The following is a 20832-nucleotide window of genomic DNA, read 5'->3' as shown; positions in this document are numbered from 1 at the left end:
TCCGCAATGTAGCGAATTTTTTTCCGCAACGCCCCTAATTTGCTTTGTTTACAGGAGCCTCCCTGAGAACTCCGACGTCCGAGCATTTTTGGACGTGTTTTTACTCTTTGCGCCACCGGTCATTCTTTGTCGAAGGCGCAGTTTCGCCAAAGGCACCGCCAACATAGGCGCCTACGGCTTTCGCCTCAACAATAGAAAAGTCATGAAGAGTTCGGGTGCCACAGATGTTACACACCGCGAGTGTGGACGACCGAGAAGCCGAAAGTTATGTGGCAGTGGAAGTACCACGCTCGCACCAGAAACCGAAAAGTGTCAACTAACTGAGGAGTAGTCGCTGCCAAAGGAACTTCACAAATTTTTGAATTATTGCATTTGCAGCAGTTACATTTTGTACGCCTACTACTATTTTCGTTCAACTGTAGAAAGTCTCCTGGCACGGTATACTCGGGCTAATTCATTTTACTTTTCTGCCCTCCAAAGGCTCTGTATTTTTAAAGCGAGCTTCTCCTTTTAAGAAATGTATCTGAGGTGAAGCACGCTTTACAAACAATATAATTGCTCTATTTTTAAAGCGAGCTTCTCCTTTGAAATTTCGTTTGTGAGGTGAAGCGCGCTTTACAGGCAAAATAAATACCGTGGGGAGTGTTTTAACGAAACGTTCTCGAAGGGCGCCTCACCGAATGCGGCTTGCACGAAATAACGAAAATAGTAACGAATTTAAGAACGCGTTCCTAAATGTTCCCCAGATAACGCCTAGTCCGCACAAGAACGCGTTCTGAAATTCGGTATTAGTTTCGTTATTAAATGCTCGTGCAAGCCGCCCCAGGTCTGGCTATTTCGAGCTGACAAGCGCAGACCATAGAATGTGCTATAACCATCGTGTCTGCAAAGTATTACATCACTGCGTGCCGCAGAAAGATATGAAATTTCAAACCGGACGCCGTTTTCCTTTTCCTCACGACCACCGCGCTCCAAGCCGGTGGATGGCGTGCATTTGCTAGTGCGCCCACGTACACGTGTTTCTGCTGTGACGTCGCACGTGTTGACACGTGACTTCGAGAATTATTCAAGGCAACATCTGTTATTAGTGTAATATGTTGCTTGAATAAGCGAATTGAAGCTTAGAGAAATAATGAAACACACAAACCAAACGTCTGCGTGTTTTTGTTTTACTTCGCACCGCAGCAAAAGAGACGCACTTCCGTTTCGTCTGCTTGTTCCCACGTAGTGCACTTGCGCACGCAGACACCGAAACTATGTCATTTTCTGCTCTGTTTCAGCCGGGGGTCATGCTTTGTGATCCGTTTTTTTTATTTGAAATGAAAATAAAAGAAAGAGATGTAGTAACCTTATAACTCCTTTTAACTCCTCTTAACGGCTACTCCTTTTCTCTTTTCTCGTAGCGGAAACAACAGTATAAAAATATGTAGGAAAATCAAAAGAAATCACTTCATACGGTCAGAAATCCACAGCACAGTCCTGTACGCCCATGAACATAACAGTATAAAAGTCAAATGCAAATTGCACCACAATGAGTTCATAAACAAAGTCACAAACACACACAGACGGTCGTGATGTAAACTTCGTTCAGCATATAAACAGATGAGGAATTACAGTGTTAAAATATTTCACGCACAATAATATGTATAACACGTAATATACTAGCACTAATAATTACAAATAATAGAAGAACTTTATAGTAACATCGTGTGATTATTCAGTGCAATACCTAGTATTTGTTAAGGATGCCTGTTTCTTCATAGAAAATTTCAAGTGCGTTCAATGCTTTTCGCTGAGCTATTATCGATGGCCATGGGCCCAGCAATTCTGCGAATGAGAAAGGCCGGTGAGGATCAATTGAGTGTAGCTCTTGTTCTAGCGTCTTTGCATCTCGTATATGGGGTATTCGAGGAGTAGATGGCGAACATCCTCATCGTCGTGGCCACAGGAGCAAGCCGGGGAAGAAGCCCGTTTGATGCCATGTAGGAAATGTTTGGTGTATGCTGTCCCAAGGCACAGTCGATGGATTAGTGTCTCAGTACTTTTAGAAAGTTGTACATCCAGCTGGTATTTCAGTTGAGGGTCCTCTTCGTAAAGGATGGATTCGTTAGTATTCTCATTAAACCATCTCTCAATACTCTCAATATCCATTTTGTGTCCATTGGTGATAAAGGGATGAGTTGAATTTCTGCATCTTTATGGGCCGATTTTGCCAATAAGTCCGCTAGTTCGTTGCCTGTTATACCAGCATGGCCCGGGACCCACTGTATTTTTTTATTTATTTATTTATCAATACTGTAAGCCTTGAGAGGCTCATACAGGAGTGGACCTACAAACAGTACAGGCGCTTTGTTATACAGGGGGTTTGCAGCAAACTCAAACAAAACTCAAACTCAAACAATGTCACTTCATGTTTCCTTTCATTCGCTTGAGTTAAACTGTTCAGTACTGCGTATGTAATTCCTGTGTGTGGTTGGCTGTCATTAAAATTTCCAAGACATGCTAAAGCGGATAAAGAGTCCGTGCAAATTACCCGCTTTTCTATTGTCTCGTATATTTTGACAAAATGAGTGGCTTGGAGGATTGCTACTAATTCCGCTATTGTTGGTGACGACGTGTGTCTTAGTCGACAAGCGTACTCTCCCTCTAAAGATTGTATAACATAAGCTGCAGTCACACTTTCTTTGATTACGCTTGTGTGTGCCTCAGTATTCGTGAACCACTGACTTATACCGCTAGTCAGGTGTCCTCGTGCACAGCGTGTAAGATCGCGCGCCACGCGAAATGAGACAATCCCAACAGCTCGCGCGCGACGCTGTCAGCGGAAGTGGGCCGCGGCGCAGAAAAGCGAGGAGAAAAAAAAATGAAGGCGGGGCCCGTGACGTATGCGTCACGCGATCCTCGAGGTCCGGTATGGGTGAACGCAGGGAAGGAATTTCGCTTGCGGAGGCTAGACGGGGCAAGTAGAGAGAGGGCTTGGCAGTGGAGCTCGCCTCCTGAAATTATGCTTTCGCGGCACTGAAATATTTCTATCTCGGCTATTAATGAGCTCATAAAAAAATGTTTGTGGCAGAACACTCCCTAGAAGACACGTAACAGCTTCCGGCGTATAACCAAAAAGTTTTGACGGAGCCTGGTGAGTGGCCCTTTAAAGGACCCCTGAACCACCTAGAGCTCAAAATTTAGTTGCGGTGTTGTAGTCGTGCACGAGTCTGCAACGAACACTTAGTCGCGGGAATGTTTCGAAACAGTGCCGTAATAGGGGAGTTACCCCCGTTTGATGATCGAAGCACGGCCTTCGCTCGTTTCGCTCTTTCCATCGCTACTCTCCATCCATCGGTTGGTCTCCTCCTCGACAAGGGCTACTCCAAATGTCACGTGACATACATAATCGCCAACGCGCTTTTCAAAGCACGGTACACTTCTGGTTACCGCGACTCCACGCTTCTCGGCTACCCGCTCTTGCTGCCGTGCCGGCCCGCGTTCATGCACAGCGTGCCGCTATGGACCATGCGTTGCGCGCACTTCTAGAAAGGCTCGCCAATATAATGGATCCGTACGGTGAGACACCATGCCGAAGCACCTCCGCTGGAGATGAACAGCCGCCGTCGATGTCTTCCCCATATCATGGCGATGATATGGCTTGCTATCAATGCATCAATCATCAATGCTATCACTCATCAATGCAGGCTCGCGTGCAATCTACGCGTGGCGTGTTCAAACCCCGAGGAGAACGTTTGCTGCAGGTAGGTGAGAGAAGTCGTTGCTAAAGAAAACAATGAGTGTATTACACGGCAACAATATTTCCCCAGCATATGTCTGAATCCTTGTGTCCTCGAGGTGGCGTACTACGCTTTCCGGGAGCTCGGCACGGAAATCAAAATATGCGTTCATGACAACGTCACTGGCTTAACTTATTAAAACTGCTCCAATGCGTGCGTCGTCCAAATTTTGCGCAATCGAGCCTGTACTATGCTATACCAATACGTCCAGTCCTCAACCTTGGCTAGTTTGGGGGCCCATTTAAAAGCTGACGAAGAATATTTCACTATTACGCGAAGAAAGCTATGCCAGCTGCGCTGCCTGGATAACTGCACAACATTTTTTGTACAAACCTTACGAAACGTATTAGTTGAGCTATAACCATGCAGTGGCTATTCAATAAGGTACTTCTAACTTCATGTGAGAGAAGTGTGCCATTTAGAATTATCATAGTGGGTGTGCCTTTTAATTAACTGGTACAGAACTGCAGGTGCAAATTTAAGCAGGACAAAACAAAAAAATACTTCTTATTGATAAATAGTAAGATAACGTTACTGGAAAGGAATAACTAAAAGTAGAGAATGATTGAATAATTCAATGAATGATTTTTACGACGGCAGCTATTACAGATACTTGATGAAATATTCATGGTATTTGTTGCAGGTATCACCGCTATGTTCATCATTTCCATGTTTCACTGACAGGAGAAGGAAATCTCCGAAGTACTCTACTTGTCATCACCCAGAATTCAAACCCGGCTACACATTGTGTAAGCTGTCTTGCCATCCGCGGCGTTGTCGTCACTGTCCTGCTGTCATTGTATATCTTCGCCAGCGTTGTCGTTGTCATGGTGTCGTCATGGTCGCCATCCTGCTCGTCGTTGAGCCGTCGTTGTTGGCGTGCCAACATCGTCGTTATTGTCTCGACGTAAATTTTGGCATTATCGGTTGCTGACGTTATCCGCGTTGTTGCCATGGTGTAGGATTGGCTACCTAAGTCTTTTCTCCGAGCCGCACTCAGCCCTCACACGGCCACCGCAACCATTATATCTCTCTCTAATGACCCGTGTTCATCTGAGCGAGATGTGCGGAATCCCACGTTGCCTTTTTCTCCGCTTCCTGCAGTCCGGCCCAAGATCCGCGTCTCGGAGCAGCTGGTGGGCGCCGCGGTGGGCACCTCCGTGTTCCTCGAGTGCGTGGTGGAGGCCTCGCCGCGACCGCTGACTGCGTGGATCCGCGGAGACGACCAGATCCTGCTCCGGAGCAAGAAGTACGCTATTTCCGAAGAGGTCGACTCCTACCGCATACGCATGCGCCTCCAGATACACGACCTGCGACAGTCCGACTACGGCCGCTACAAGTGCCACGCCAAGAACACCTTCGGGGAGAAAGAGGGCTTCATACGCCTGCACGGTGAGCGCCTCGGCTGCTGGAAAAGCGAGGAATAGCCGAGATAGTGAACGACAAGGGATTAAATAGAGAACACTCGTTTGAACTACCCTGCGTGAGAGAGAAGGGCAAACGTTGTTTTTAAAGGAATCCTAGTTCAAGCCCTGAGCGAAAGGCAGGTACAAGGAATGAAATGTGAAGGTAGAGATAAATAAATGAGAGAAGAAAGAGGCACAGGGAGTCCTATCGTAGGCACGACTGTGAATGGGCGGAACACACAACCATTACAGATAGTTCATAATTCTTTAAATTTGGAGTTTGAAAAAGCAGCACTCACGGAGCACAGCAACCACGGTTAAACTGAGAAAATCAGGTTGGCTAGCTTGCATAATTCTCACTTCATAGAAACATCAACAGGCGAAGAGAGAAGGGAAACACTTTATTCGAGTGCTTGTCCCAGTGGTGAGAGAAGCGAAATTTAAGAATTGGAAGATGAAGGATATGGACAGAGAGGCAAAATACGAAAAAGAGGAAACAGCGAACGAGCATTGCAGAAGCACTTGTGAAAGGGGCATGCAGCGCAATCTGTCACACAGAGCTGCTGTCATGTGAATGTCGGCTTTTTAAGACGCAATAGCGCTTTCAAATTCTATATGCGCGAATTGCTGATTTCAGCTGAGACCAATGTCATTTCGGTTGGGTCCACACTGAAACAGTGGTAGTCAGAGCTGTAAACAGCTGGCATAACGCGATGCGTTAGAGATATGTGCAAATAAGCTTGACGAAAAATGCTTACAGACGATAGCAATTATTTCACATTTAGTGAGCTTGCTGGTAGGCTCATTACGTAACTTATTACGCAACTTATTACGTAGCTCTCGTCAGCAGTAGCATAAACGGAATGGCTATGCACTTGACGTAAACAAATGGAACGTATAGAAGCAGGGCTGAGTGACCTCGGTATGCTTTCTGTCATGTGCATGTGGCACAGCGCTTTTGGATTCAGTAACAAAACTAAATTATATGGAATCGAATGGCATTCGTACGAGGAAAATGCATTATCTACGCTTTTTATTTTCATTGTATAAAATCAAATGCAAAACGAAAAGATGTGAAAATGCTGCTCTTGCAGATATTCCACATCCGACAACTCTGGCCCGACCGACGCCAGCAACAGAGGCAGTGGTGCCCAGAAGTAAGCTTGTTTTCGTTACGGTTCTTTGATTAAGCCTATATGCGTCGCGAACTACGATGTATAACGCTTATGCACAAGGTTAAATGACAATAAATTATACATCAAGCATTTTTATCGTCACTGGCATTGATCATTATTTAATGTGTAACTAAAAAGAAGTATTGCGACATCTGCACTTAGGTCTAGCTGACGCATCCTGCCTACTGCTCCCTCACGTACGGAATGGTTTGTGCAGATCTACGACCATGCTAAATTCTGTAGCATGGCACATCACTCTGTAATATCTGTACGTGTGGGAAACTATAAAGAGCTTAGCGATAGCCCATACAAATGACGTAATGCAATGACTAACGGTGCAATATGCACCTGGCCTTACCGTTTAATGACTGGATTTGAGGACGTACTAGCAGCAAGGTCTTCTTTTCATCTGAGGAACTGTCAAAGCACAATTTCTAAGTTACAACAAAAAAGGACGAACATATTGTTTGAGGTGCAATTAAAATATTATTGCACTCTAATTTGATTTCAGCCAAGGTGTCAGGCCGAGATGACCTGCAGAGATTAAGGGCACAAGCGGACCTTTCAATAACGGCCACAACGTCATTCCTCGATGAAAATGCCAAGGACTCTGCGCAGCCCGGTCAGTTAAGCGAATGATTGTTCATTCATTCTTGAAGTCACTCGCTTACAAAAGTGTGAACCGAAAGTCCTGTGCCACTGCCAAGGAATGCTGCTGCTTTCGAGACGAGTATATCGTGTTCTAAGGCTTACTGTACATACTCTGGACTCAGAGCATTTGCAAATCACGTAAGAAGGATATGAAAGTACGCAGTACCCAACTCGTGAAAAAAAAATGAAAGAGGCTCCGAAATATACCGAAGTGGTCACGATATTCTTTTTAACGCCATAAAGAACACAAGAGGGAAATTTCGCAGTGTCATGTGAGCCTAGAGAGAGAGAGAGAGAGAGACAAAAGGGAAGGAAAGACAGGGAGGTTAGCCAGTGTAAATACCGGCTGGCTACCCTGTGCTGGGGAAAGGGGTAAAGGGAATAAAAGGAGAAGGAAGAGAGAAGAAAAAAAAAGGAAAAAAAGAGAAAAAAAATGCACACAGTAACGCGATGTTACGCGCAACAATAGTCAAAGGCGTTCGCACAATTCACATGTCCTTAAGAACTTGAGCAAAGCCCTTAAGGCCTTGAGTGCCGAAACCCGTCTGGACCAGCGTCCTAGAACTTTTTCTTCTGAGAAGGGGCGATTGTCCAGTTTTTCGAGCACGGTCACGAGCACTTTTCTTTGCACATTGTAACGTGGACAGTCACAGAGGAGGTGCGCGATCATCTCTTCGCCTAAATACGTTGTTATCCTATAGTTCTCACCCTGCCACTTCATTCTACTCCTACATTATGTCATTTCGTTGTGCAAATTACTGTTGCAGAGAGAAAAGTCGCGAATACTGCTGACATTCATAGTTCCTTCTAATTGAATGACAGAATATCACTTCTGCATGTGCTTCCGTAATCACTCATTTAAGCTGTGGACGTTTGTTCATTAGAATACCATATTATCTTTATTTTAGTGCGCACCTGATGTACATTCGTTATGGAAGAATTGTAGCTGTAAACAAATTTCTTTCCAAAATAGCGTTTCTTTATTGTTTTGTATTTTGCTCTCACAATGGTTTCTTCTTCATTTCAGTGCATCGTACTGTCAACTGTTCTTTGTGGTGGAACATAATATGAAACTAGCACATTAACTATCGCTTATTACTCAGATGCGCAAGGCCCTTTCCACTTTTAGAAGCCATCTTGTAAACTGAAATATATTTTTCCATATCCGTGAATATGCTGCAGCGCGTAAGATTCTTCAGTGCAGTAATTACTGCACACAAATACAAAAAAAGCAAGACAGTCGCATATGTGGAGCAGAATCTGTAGCTTAGGCTCAATTTCTTTTATAACAGATTTACTCACAATGTCTTGCTCTTTTTTTAATTTTCAGGTGTTGGACTTCCTTCCAATGAACAAAGCCGGTCGGGGCACAGACCTCTTGATCGGGTACACTTCGAGCCACCAGAAAGGAATCGAGGTGGCTCATGTGAGGAAATTCATATACTTATTATGGCATTTCTTTTTTTCCTTTGCGTGTGCATCACATCACATCATACGGCAGCGTCCTTTCTCTAGTCTGAGTAACTCCCTAGTCCCACTTGCAAGGTCTTGCTGAGTTTAGCTTGTGGCATAGAGTAGAAAAGTATTGCCATTTACACAAGTGTGTACACTGTATATTGAGGAATCACTATAAACAATGTTAAAGTTCGCATTTTGGCGCTTTTTAAGCTAAAGGGAAACTTGAAGGGGCGTACGTGCTTATCGTGGCATAGCTTATCCAGCAAATATACATCAAGTAGCCTGTATTAGGGCAAAGAAAACACTAGTTGGTGGGACGGTGGAAAAGCGATGCCTCTCAGTTCCCACATACACCTAGGTAGATACTGCTACAGCCAACTTCGTAACTGATTCTTGCGAAATACGGATAATGGGTGGTTAAGCCGACGAGGGAATCATGGTATATCAACAATTTGCGTCAAACGTCTTTTCTGGCTCGAGAACATTAGCATAATTTCATAAACCTTTCCCGATAAGATTTGCTTACTTGCATGATAAATGCTGCAGTTTCGCTGCTTGCATTATTTGCGGTTTCATTGCTGCTTACAGAACAACCAGCAGAACAGTAAACATGTTTAAAATATGAGTAAAGAGCATTGAGGAGAACGTCGAAATATTGCCAAACTTGTCCACACGTGCGCAGTTAACGGCGGCTGTTTGCTTGATATATATCAAGTTAACGAAATGAACTGCCTTCCGTCTGATCGCTAGACATTCTTCAGAAACACGCTCGTTTCTCACTTCGTCTTCTTCAGCTCTTTTTCAGAGCATAATATTTAACTGATCCCGGCCGAACAGTTACCGTGTGCTTGTTTCTATTCCTTTCAAGACGGAGTTTGTCCAGCAGATTCTAGGTGGCACACCATCTGTACCGGTGTCCGCAACATGTTGCCACTAGAAGTGCGTACTTTGCATGAGCGAACTTTGCCGTCGCTGCCCGGAAATGGTTCTGTCATTTGTCCCATCTTCCACAATTGTCTTGGCGAGCTTAATTCTTTTATTAGTACTATGTCTCCAAGCTTCACTGATTCTGAGTGTCTGTTTTCATTAATGTGAGCTGAATCAAGTTCTTGGAGGTACTCTCGCCACCACCGGTTCCAGAAATTGTTTAACACATGTTCTCTGTGTTTCCAGCTTCGTTGAAGTAATTCGCGTGACAACTGCGTCACAGTGTTTAAGATCAAATAACAGCAAAAGAAGCCACAAGAGCATCCTTAACAAAGTACATAGTACAAAGTACATCTTTTATGAGTCAATGCGATGTCGAATTAACAATTTGCTAGCCCAAGTGTCGCCGGGTAATAGAGAAAGTGGAAGTTTACGCATCAGATGATACGTACGCGGACCTGTATGCATCCTCAACATATATTAATGGGACCTCTTTTTTCTTTTCTACCATTGCTGTGATTATCAGCCTCAGATTCGTCCAGAAACGTCCCAAGCTTCCGTTGCTGCTCGTGTCAACTGCTGCTCTGGAGCACCGCGCTGTTCTTCGTGTACCGGTGGCCACTGTAAGCGAGAAGACCGGGGAATACGCAGCCAGCTGACGCGAGCGCCCGCTGAGCGGATTGAGGACAATCCACTGCAGCGCTGGTGCCTCCGGCAACGTGCAATAGCCGCAGAAAGCGACAGGCCAACAAAGCGGATGTGGTGCTCAGGACTCCTGAACGTCGTCTCCACTCGAGCGAGATGCGGACCGGCTACTTTTGGCTGGTGTCCAGCCACGGAGGTCGCAGGCTCTTCTCGGCGGTGTGTAGCGGTACGCCAAGAGTGGAAGGCGATTCGCGATCATCACTCAAAGTTTGCAGCGTTCGCGGAATGGATTGTGCTTGCATACGAAAAGCCCGAAACGCCGAGGAGAGTGAGACGATGCGTTTTTTGTTGTTGTTTTTGTTGTTTCATTGCGGTATTTCACCCTGGAAATCCTCTGCCCAAACGCGTAACGTCGTTCCAAAATTACGATAGATTCATCACGTGCGTCCCACATGTCCAGTTGCGTCCACATTATGGTAAAAGAATGGTATCGCTGTTTGCGTGGGTGATAACTTTTTCTTTTCTTCTTTTTTTCTTTTTCACCTTTAGCACACACAAACACAATTCTGAGGTTTCCAGCCGGAGGAGCTTTACCAAATTCATTGCTGCGCCAGCTCTGTATTTGAGGGTATATACGTTTACTTGTCATGCTTAAAATTGTATGATTTTATGAGTTAGCCTGTCGGGAGGTATTGTTATTTTTCCCCCCGTTTTTATTGCATGCATCAGTGTTTGTCCGGCTCTACGCAGAAAACAACCTTAGAAAATGTGAATTTCTAACACTTCAAGACAAACGCGCTTCTAAAAAAAGCTTTCATGTTTCATAACCATTAAAATAACGCACCTGCTGTTTCAGCAACAAGCACTAGCTCTCGCTCATATTTGCATCGATGCTCATGATGTCCCTCAATTGTTTTTTTTTTCTTTTTTCGTTCGCGTTTATATTCCTCGCACCACAGTGTGCTATTTAAAAGGTATTTTAACACACCTTTAAGATCATGTGTGATTTATCAACGTTGTCTTCTCATTATAATGTTAGTGGCTAAATAACCAACTTTTCAAGTGCGTAACCAAAGCCATGTTTTTTTTAATTTCTGATTTGCTTTTCTTTCTCATATCTCGCACATTAATGAGATAAAATGTACCGCTGTCTGCTATTTTTCAGGAATCAGATGAGCTCGATATTAAGGGCCCATGAAAGCCACATTCAATGTTACTGTTGCGGCCGCAGTTTCTTATGCTAGTCGCGTGTTCCGAAGAAGTTTGATTACGTGTAACCATCGACACGCAGAGTTAGCAACCTGTGTGTTACCGCATTACCGGTACTTAATTACACTATCTAACAAAATAGACAAACACTATGCACTTCGTTTTCCACGTGAAATAACGAAAGCTGAGATTTTCCAGTTTATTTTTTAAAGATTTACAGTGACGTTCTCCGTTTTTAATCTTTCGCAGCTTCAGATATTATAGCAGTAATTTAATGACTTGTGACTGGATAAAACATTTACTTACAATTTTTGTGCGGTGTGTAAGCGACTATAGAGTGCTGTAATTAGGCTATAAATGTTGGAATCCTGCTTTGGAATTGGCGCTATTATCGCATTCCGTGTTTTGCTCATAACTGTATTGGCACTAGTGGCACTAGAGAATGCAATTTTTGGAACCTCGTAAGAGATGGTACAAACGCGAGCTTCCTTGACAAAAAAGTAAGCTTCGTTTTGTTTTTCACAAAGGTCCGAGTAAAAAAAAAAAATCGTGCTTAGTTTTTTCTTTTTCAGCTTTCGTGTAGTTGGACTTCCCTGGACTACGATTTTTTTAAAGTGCAGCACGAGCATTAAGTTAGGTAACGCAGCAGGCTAAACAGCCTCGGTGCACATTGAGCTGCGTGCATATTGAGCTGCGTGCACATTGAACTGCGTGCATAGGAGAATTCTGCCAAACCCGCTTCACCATTCATTTTTCGAAACAGGGGCGTGCTTACCTTTCAGCGCTTGTCCCACCAATTCATCAAATTGGCAAATTTCAAGCTGGGGGAAGTGGTGTTGGAAATTAAGAGCGTTAAAGACATATTAATTTTGAGTTCACTAGCGGGACGACGATCGCACATATCAGAAAGCGTCATGTGCGCGCCCTAGCATATCAAGAAGGGGAATCAATTGTCGCCTCTTAATCTATGGATGATTTTGTGCGCACCCTATATTTTAGACCTCAACCGTCACCATAAAAGTAACTTCACGGAACCTCTCTCTTTTTATTGAATGGAACAATAAGATATCACGCCATTGTGCAAAAGTTATCTGTGTTAGTTGTTTCTTTATGAGAGTGTCGAAGTGCTGAAAACTAGCTGTGCTGTTCGAGCGTCTTGCGTACGGATAAGGCAGCACTAAGATAAGTATTACTTATTCCAGCAAATGTAATTTCTGTATAAATCTTGGTTGGGTGAGTATCTATTCTGAAACCTTAACAATGCTGACGAAGCGTAAATGAAGCTTATTTGCAAAAGAAAGTAAAAAGAAAAGGCACACTCCTTAAGGTAATTGTGCATCGAAAGTGCATTGCAAGTACTACAAGAAAATGTTGGAAATGATATTTGGTGCGGCCAAATTTATTCCGCTGAGCAGTTCGGCAGGAGAAAGCACAGCATATCGCGTTAATTGAGCAAGCATTGAAGTGACGGTGTTTTGATTTTATTCGCTCGGTCGTAAGCATACTTTGCTTTTGAACCGAAGCTGTGTCTGTAACATATAACCCAGATCTTGTACAGATTATGTCGAAACAAAGTGCGGCTTGAGTTTTTCGTGCACGCAGATGAAGCCGTCGTGTTTAGAGAGTGTATTCTATAGAGTTGACGACGTCGACCATGTTGGACGGGGGGCATCCAATCGGCTCGCTGCTAAGCACTGTGGTCGCGTCGAGTGTACATATCCAACTATGTTGAGCAAGAATGAATAAAGAAAAGGTTACGAAAAAAAGAATTCAGGAAAATGCTGTACATTAATAACTTGCCGTCTGTTTCACTGCTCTGTTGGACGCTCGATCTAAATGCAACTGCAACGCTGGCAAAAAGGTATGTTTTCTTTCATCGCTCTGATCTGGTAAGAAAAAAAAAACAAGTGTGTGTACATGTGGGAGGTATGGAGTAGGAGGACGGGAAGGTGGAGGGGGCGTTGCTGGTGAACAACATTGAGATGACGTTGCGATAATGAATAGATTACGTTAACGTACGCAGAGCGTCGCTGGTAAGTCTTACCATTGTTCATCTGTATGGCGACAAAAAAAAAAGATGTATTCGCACAGGAACCTCCGTTGCGCATGTTGAACAGCTGTGGTAGTAAGGAGAGGTATAGGTGGCGCACGTATGATATTCGACATTTTGAGCTATACAAGCTACGTACTCGCAGAATTTGCTGCCAAGTACGAGGTCGCGGCTTAGATTGTCGACCGATGCAGCCGCATTTCGATAGAGGTGTAATGCAAGCAACGCTCGTGGTAGATTTAGGTTCTTTAAAGAACCACAGAAGGTCAAGATTGTTCTGGAGTTCTCCACTACCGCGTATGTTATGGGTTGCTCTGGGACAGTAAACCTCACTAATGAATGAACGGCTAAATGTACTGAGATAATTCTTAACTGCTGTGATCGTTCGATTGTCGACAGCTTGCAGTACTGTCGACAGCTTTCGTTAAGTTTCCTTCCTTTCAACAGCCTTCAAATATCGACCACCAAAACTAGAATTGGCAAATTGGCAAATCGTAGCAGTGCAACTGCTTTCTTCTTTTGGGAGGGGGGAGGGGGGAGGGGACATGGGCAAGCTTCCGTACGTCTCTCAAAAATTTGTTGTAGCCAAAATGACCCAAGGTGTAACACAAGGGGGAGGTGGCCAGTGATGCATTAAAAGTTGTACAAAAAGTGTATAAAATATCACCTTTTAGTACAAGTTGTATTACATATTTCAATTATTTAGGCCTCCTCACCTTAGCGCTGGGATTCCGGCCTGTCTTTGAACTGTCTAAACAAGCTGTCTTTCTCCTCAACTTCCCTCTTTTTCTTTGTAAAAAAAATCAAAACAAGGAAAACCACCAAGCTGTACTAAAAAAGAATATATTGGATTCGAAAGGCGAGTAACCAGCATCAGCAGTAAAGAACTAGCTATCCCTCATAACACAATGGAAGTAGGAAAGAAACAAATGGCAGGATGAAATTGAATATTTCTTAAGCTATTAAGATATCTTTTTTTATTTGTCACAGAAACACGAACCTTTATAACAACTATCGCATTTGTCCTCTCGCCCTGATCACTACTAAAATATCGTCACCCCCTTTTGCGGTACTAACCTGTTTCACGATTCATTTGTACCCTAGGCTAGGTAAGAATGGAACCACCTTCCCAGCGCCATCTCCAGCAGAATGCGGACAGTCACTCGAGACCGCCCTATTGACCCCTCATCAGAATAACCTCCATTATTAATTAAAAATGTTTGTATTTCATGTTGATATATCATAATGTTTACGTTATTGAGATTGTATAAACACGATGTAGTCACCCGCTCTGTAATGCCCTTCAAGCCCCGATAAAAGTGCAATAAATAAATAAATAAATAAATAAATAAATAAATAAATAAATAAATAAATAAATAAATAAATAAATAAATAAATAAATAAATTAGTACGGAATGGTGAGTAACACAAAAGTAAAACAAATGTAAGCTAAAAATGCTAAGGGAACAAAAAGGAAGAAAGAGAATGAGAGTAATTATGCATTGCAAAAGACGGCCAACGTCACTGCGGCCCCAAAATAAGACGGAGCGAGGCAAAACTTTTCTGCGTAGTGCTCAGATAGTTGTCTGTGGAAATATTCATGAACTGCGCAGGTCCTGCGACATCAGGAGTTTAGGTTGACTATTTATTCATTTTTAGTGCATAAAGGAGTAAATGTACAGGGCACATTTTTTTTTGTTAGCTGCACCAATTTTTTTAAAGATTGTCTACGGCAGGTAGCACAGCTCTAACTCTTGATCTAACTTGCTAGATGAGGTGGCCATTGCTTCTACAAGAAATATAAATGTTCGATTTAATAATTAACGTAATTACCTCAATTAACTTTATTAGTTAATTGACTTAACCCACATATTTCTATTTACGAATTATAGCCGCTGAGCTCGCACGGCGTATCCAATTGGAACAAATTCTCTCGACAGCACCAGTACGGAGATATTGATTTTCACAGTGTCTGACAAAATGCATTGGCGTTCCAGTTGCTTCTTTTTTAGGAAACCGCCGTTTTATGCATTCAAGCACAACGGTAACCGGAACACCAATGCATTTCGACGGACTTTGAAAATAATATCTCGGAACTTGTGTGGTCCAGAGAATTCGTTCCAAGTGGACACGTCGTGCGAACCCAGCGGCTATAATTAGTAGTTTGAAATATGTGGCGTTAAGTAGCTAAATAAAAAGGTAATTAACGTAATTTCGTTAATTAACCAATTGAAAATTTCTTATTTTTTCGTAGAAGTAATGGCCGCCTCATCGAGCAATTTAGATCAAGGGGTAGAATTGTGCTATCTGCCATAGTCAATATTAAAGAAAAAATTGGTTTAGCTAAAGAAAAGATAAAAAACACACTATATAACGTGTAGAAGTGGTTACCATAGTAAAAGACTGCAGTGGAACATCTCATAATACATTGTAGAAATAAAAATACTGCTAAACCACAAGAAAGAAATAATTATAGAGCAGTGCCATTTCAGTTGCATACGCGCTATCCCCACATCTCCGGCTCATTATGCGTGGTCGTAAAAGAATAGCACGCCTACGTAAAAATCGGAACGCAAGAAGTATCTACGTGACTTTTTGTGGAGGTTTTTATTGTTCTACCATGTGCATATTTTAGTGCTCCTTTCAGTCAAAAACTTCTGTAGCAGCCAAATTGGAAGTATAGGGTGCGAAGGAGGGGGGATAAATGGGGTTGTGGCTCTGTGGTAGGACGTGTTTTATTAATGGTAGTAAAACAGGACAGCAAGTTATTATGTTTTATTAGACACTTTTCCTTCACGTCCTCGCCTGGGCAGCAAAACGCGAGGACGATACAAAGCGAGCTCAAACACCGGCTTGTGGGACACCGCAACAGCTTTAGTGCTAATTACGACTAATAAGGCTTTCAAGAAGCTCGACCTCCTTAAACGACGCTTGCTTTTCGCCCATAAAGATACTATACTACGCGCTTTCACTTCATTGATTCGATCCTCTTTAAAATACGTTAATGTCATATGGCATCCTCAACTGATAGGTCTTACTAACTTGCTCGAAATGGTACAGAACAAAGCAGCGTAGTTTGTCACGTCATTCTATTCCAGTTTCATAAGACTTTCATCACTAAAGCAGAACTTGGTCTAGCTATGCTTGTCATGCGCAAGCGACATAGTCGACGGTTGTTCTTAAAGCGAAAGCCTTGTATGCCCCACTACGCGAAACTGCCGTTGGTGGCGTGATCGAAAGATGGCACCAAAAAATGGCCAACGGCGCGAAGAGTAAAAACATGTCAGAAAATGTTCGGATTGACGTCAAATTTTTTTGGGCAGGTTTCTGTAAACAAAGTCAATTAATAGCACTGAAAATAATATTTGGTACATTTCGGTCTGGGTGGGAATCGCACTAGGGTTTCCGGGGTGCGAGATGAGCACGCTTCCCCATCGCCATGGAGGCTCCACGGTTACGGCTGACTGAAGTTGTGCCTAGTACGTACGTCATTGCTCACGTGACGCCACTGCCTCTCACGTGTCACTTGTTGTTCGGGTTTCATCGGTGCTGTGCCTACTGCGATGCACTCCGAACGCGTCTACCTCAGTGGAATCTGTGAAACGTGGTCGCCCACGGAAGCACGCGCGGAAGACGAAGCATGGGAGCGCAAGAAGGAATGCCGTGCAAATTTACAACGTGCACGACGACATACGGATGAACACCTAAGCGAAAACATGTCCCGAAAGCGACTACGATGCGTTCGCATTCCCACACGTAAGCAGTCTTAAGGGCCAAACGTTTCCTCCTCACTTTACCACAGGAACACAACGATCGCTCAGACACACGTTTTTTTCCAGCCCCTCATACGTCAACCCGTATCTATCGTGCGCACAAATAATTGCTCATTTTGACCCAGAAGAACCAAAATTTGCTTTCAGCATTCTGTATAAACGAATGGAACTCCCTTCATTCATCCAACATCGCCGTTATATCAGAGCCTTCAATATTTCCCTCATCCCTGCTGGGCTGTCTACAAAGTGAAAAACATTGCTCACCTGCATCTGCCTGTCTTCGTTTCAAGGACGCTCTTTGTACGCGATATGTATGCATTGTTCTTTCTAATGTATTTATCATCAGTGTTTCAAGGGATATTCTACAAAATATTCCCAACTCGTCATCAATGTATTTTGTTGTTTTTCCTTTTCTTTATTTCTTTTTCTCCTTTTTATTTCTTAATTATGGTATTCTGGACACCTTGGTTTAAATTAAATCGCTGTTTTTCTTTACTTGCTTTGATTTTAGAACTCTTGGCTTCAATTTATATTGCTTACAAACTACATTTATGTACTCGCCTGAAATCCCCATATGTATTGCCAACTAGGGCCTATAGGGTATTGAAATAAGTACGAGTAAATAAATAAAATCTCTTGCTGGACCGCGTTCGGAGAGAAGAAACTAGAGCCTTCGCGTATGGCGTTTTTGAACCCATTGAACGACTTTAGTTAGACTGTGCCTTTATAATGGCTTGATAAGAAACCTTGTGGCAAGCATCCTTAGAGAGATATTTGAAGTTCCGAACAGTCTTGACAGCTGTAACAGCTGTAACCTTCCGATAAATGGACATTTATATTAGTTTAATTCATTTATCAAGAGATCGCTTCTTGATCACACATATTCTCCAGTCCTCCGGTCTCCATGCGACAATTTCCACCTTCTGCATACTAATCTTATAGCAGCTACTTTTTATTCTCATTGCCTCTTGGATCTCAGTGCTTGCCTCGTCCACTTGAGGCTGAAGGGAACTGCACTTGGCCTAAATGTGTTCAATTGTTTTCCTAGCTTGTATGTAAGGAAGCCAGAGCATGTCAGTCACCCTCAAACGAGATAGTGCGCCCATCACACACAATAATTCAGCCTTATTATAAAACATCACCTTACATATGCCTAGGGGTACACCTAACACCAACGTTGTTATGAATCATTCATTTTAAAACGAACTGCTCTGAAGATTCACAAACACTTTTGGTTACCTGCAGCCGAAGATGGAACTTGAACCTCGGGTAATAGAAGAATTTGCATGGAAGACTTACCTACACCTTACCTTCGCATTTGCTAGAAGTATCTCAGTCTCATCGCAAGCATGCTCCGCTAACGCACTGCAGGCCGTACAAACTGGAGCAGTCCAACTTATCTCTTGGCAATATGCTTCAAGGTCTGAATAGCTTCATTGCACTGAAACCGAATCTTGACCTTCCTTCTTTTCCCTTCGACCAATCATAGAGCTATCCCTTTCCAAAACTACGTATCAAGAACATCCTCTCTCTCTCTCTCTCTCTCTCTCTCTCTCTCTCGTGCGCCCTTTCAGTTCATTTGCCGACGCCCTTCAGCGTTAAATGACTTTTTTCCCCTCCAATGCACTATCGTAGGAATGCCCTTTCAGACACTTAACTAAACATTGAGACACTAAACGCACTAAACTGGTTGTGGTGTGCCACAAGCCGGTGTTTGAGCTCGCTTCGTTTCAGCCTCGCGTATTGAGAGCTAGCCTAGAACATGAAGCAAAAGCTAGCCAACGTGAAGCTAGCAAACCTAAAGCAAAATTGCCTCATGAAGCATAATCACTTGCTGTCCGGTTTTACTACCATTAATAGAACCCGCCCCAACACAGAGACAAAACCATGTTTATTCTCCACTCCTTCGCACCCTACTTCAACTTTTGGCTCCTATAGAAGTTCTTAGCTTCCATACTCCGTGGAAGCAGTCGCACCAAGGGGGCAAGCTCGACACAGCCTATTTCATTAGACTGAGAGGAGTACTAAAATATGCACATGCTCAAACAATCGAAACCTCCACAAAATGTCACGTAGATACCTGTTGTGTTCCGACTTTTACGTAGCCGTTGTGCTGGTCAAGACCACGCATAACGAGCTGAAGATTTTGGGATAGCGCGTATGCAACGGAAATGTCACTGCTCTATAATTATATTTTTCTTGCGGCTTAGCCGTATCTTTACCTTTGTAATATATAATGAGAGATTCCACTGCGCTGTTTTACTATGGTACCTATTTCTGCACGTTATATATGTACCCACTGATGTATGTGCACTAAAAATGAATAAATATTTAACTCCAACGTCTAGCACCGCAGGACTAGCTGAGTATAAACAATCTCTTCCTGACTTTGCGGGAAATATCTGACACTGCTCTATCAAAAAAAAAATAATAATAATAATAGAGGGCGAAAAGCAGGAAGGCCTTTTTTCTTCTCGGTATTTTTCTCAGTCTTCCCCTTCCATGCTCATCCCAAATCACACCCGTCTCTATTTTTATACGCTCCTAGAATTCCGACGAACTCTTAGTGCGAGGGTACCTACATAGACAAGAATTACTAAGTCAATTTTACTTCCAACAACAAGGACAAGCAAACTGAAAGAACCTGCACCTACCGCAGCAAATAAATCTTCGCAAGGCTGCCTAATTTAACCACATTAGCGAAAATTTGCGAAACTGAACTCCCGCGCTATCGCGCGCCCCTGTTGTGCCACAACGCAGCACAAGAGTGCTGCCACCTACGCTTCCTACCTGCAAGCTCGAATCGATTCGACTTGCATCGCTCCCGAGTGGTGGCCTCTGTGCTCTACGAATCGCAAAGCGCGGTAAAAACTAAGCGCCGGATGCTTGCAGTTTCGTTGCAGTCCACTCTGCTTCGCGATTCATTCACTTATTCATTCCGATTCATTCCGATTCATTCCATTTGGGGGCCGTAAAGTAAACATACATCGAAGCTACGAATCATGCCTTCTACGTACGTCCGGAAGGCCAAGCGGCAATAACATTTCCAGGTGTGAGTGCCAGCACTATTCCTTGTAAATCCACTCTACAATAATGATAAAAAGACATCAAAGTAACAATATTTTTATGGTAAGACAAAAAAAGTGGACTAAGGTTTTTCTACAACTTGCACCATTTGCTTGCCCCCGTCCTCCAGCCCCTGCATCGCCTGAGCTATTTCGTCGAAGCGAACAAGCCAGAAACGTCAGGATGATATTACGTGGCGCCACCTATGAATGGCTTTGCAAGAACAACTGTTCCCGCTCTTCGTCTTCTAGCGCATGGTGGCGCACTGGAACAGGATTGGTCCCTTAAACTGTGACCGCGGCATATTTTAAATAAGTAAGCTGTAGGGGTAAAATGAAATTAAGTATAATATCGCATCACGAGAAGAAACATTCCGAAATCAAAGCTGAAAAGCAATTAGCAATCGTCTAAAGAAGTTTTTCAGCACAAACCACGAATATTTGCAGGAGGGCGACAAAAACGGATATTTGGTACGCGTTTCATTTAAATTTTAATATCACAAAGAGTCCCTAATCGCGCATTGCCTTCAGTTATATTACGTAAGGGTTTCTTCAGTTTAATGGATTGTTAGTGGTATGGCAATAACTATTTTTTTTTTGGGTTCTTCAAGCCATAGGACAGAAAAAAAAACGATAAAAAATAGCTTACAAAACAGGAATACAATTCAGCATTCAGTATCATGCCAACCTT

At 43.2% G+C, this 20832-nt stretch overlaps 1 protein-coding gene across 6 annotated transcripts in view; it reads left to right on the top strand.

The window, feature by feature from the left end:
* The window catches only part of LOC135896232 (lachesin-like), a 348730-nt gene extending 335723 nt beyond the window's left edge, over nucleotides 1-13007 (top strand). For all 6 annotated transcript variants that reach the window (XM_070531782.1, XM_070531783.1, XM_065425606.2 and 3 more), the window contains 5 exons: nucleotides 4887-5174; nucleotides 6283-6345; nucleotides 6875-6985; nucleotides 8345-8440; nucleotides 9926-13007. In XM_070531782.1, the coding sequence (XP_070387883.1) occupies nucleotides 4887-5174; nucleotides 6283-6345; nucleotides 6875-6985; nucleotides 8345-8440; nucleotides 9926-10026 (659 nt within the window). In that variant the 3' untranslated portion in view covers nucleotides 10027-13007. The remainder of the gene's footprint in view (nucleotides 1-4886; nucleotides 5175-6282; nucleotides 6346-6874; nucleotides 6986-8344; nucleotides 8441-9925) is intronic.
* Nucleotides 13008-20832: the final 7825 nt, after the last annotated feature.

The sequence above is a fragment of the Dermacentor albipictus genome, chromosome 1 (genome assembly GCF_038994185.2).
Source record: "Dermacentor albipictus isolate Rhodes 1998 colony chromosome 1, USDA_Dalb.pri_finalv2, whole genome shotgun sequence".
Lineage (NCBI taxonomy): Eukaryota > Metazoa > Arthropoda > Arachnida > Ixodida > Ixodidae > Dermacentor > Dermacentor albipictus.
Note: the sequence above shows the minus strand (reverse complement) of the source record. Positions and strands in the feature narration are given on the sequence as shown.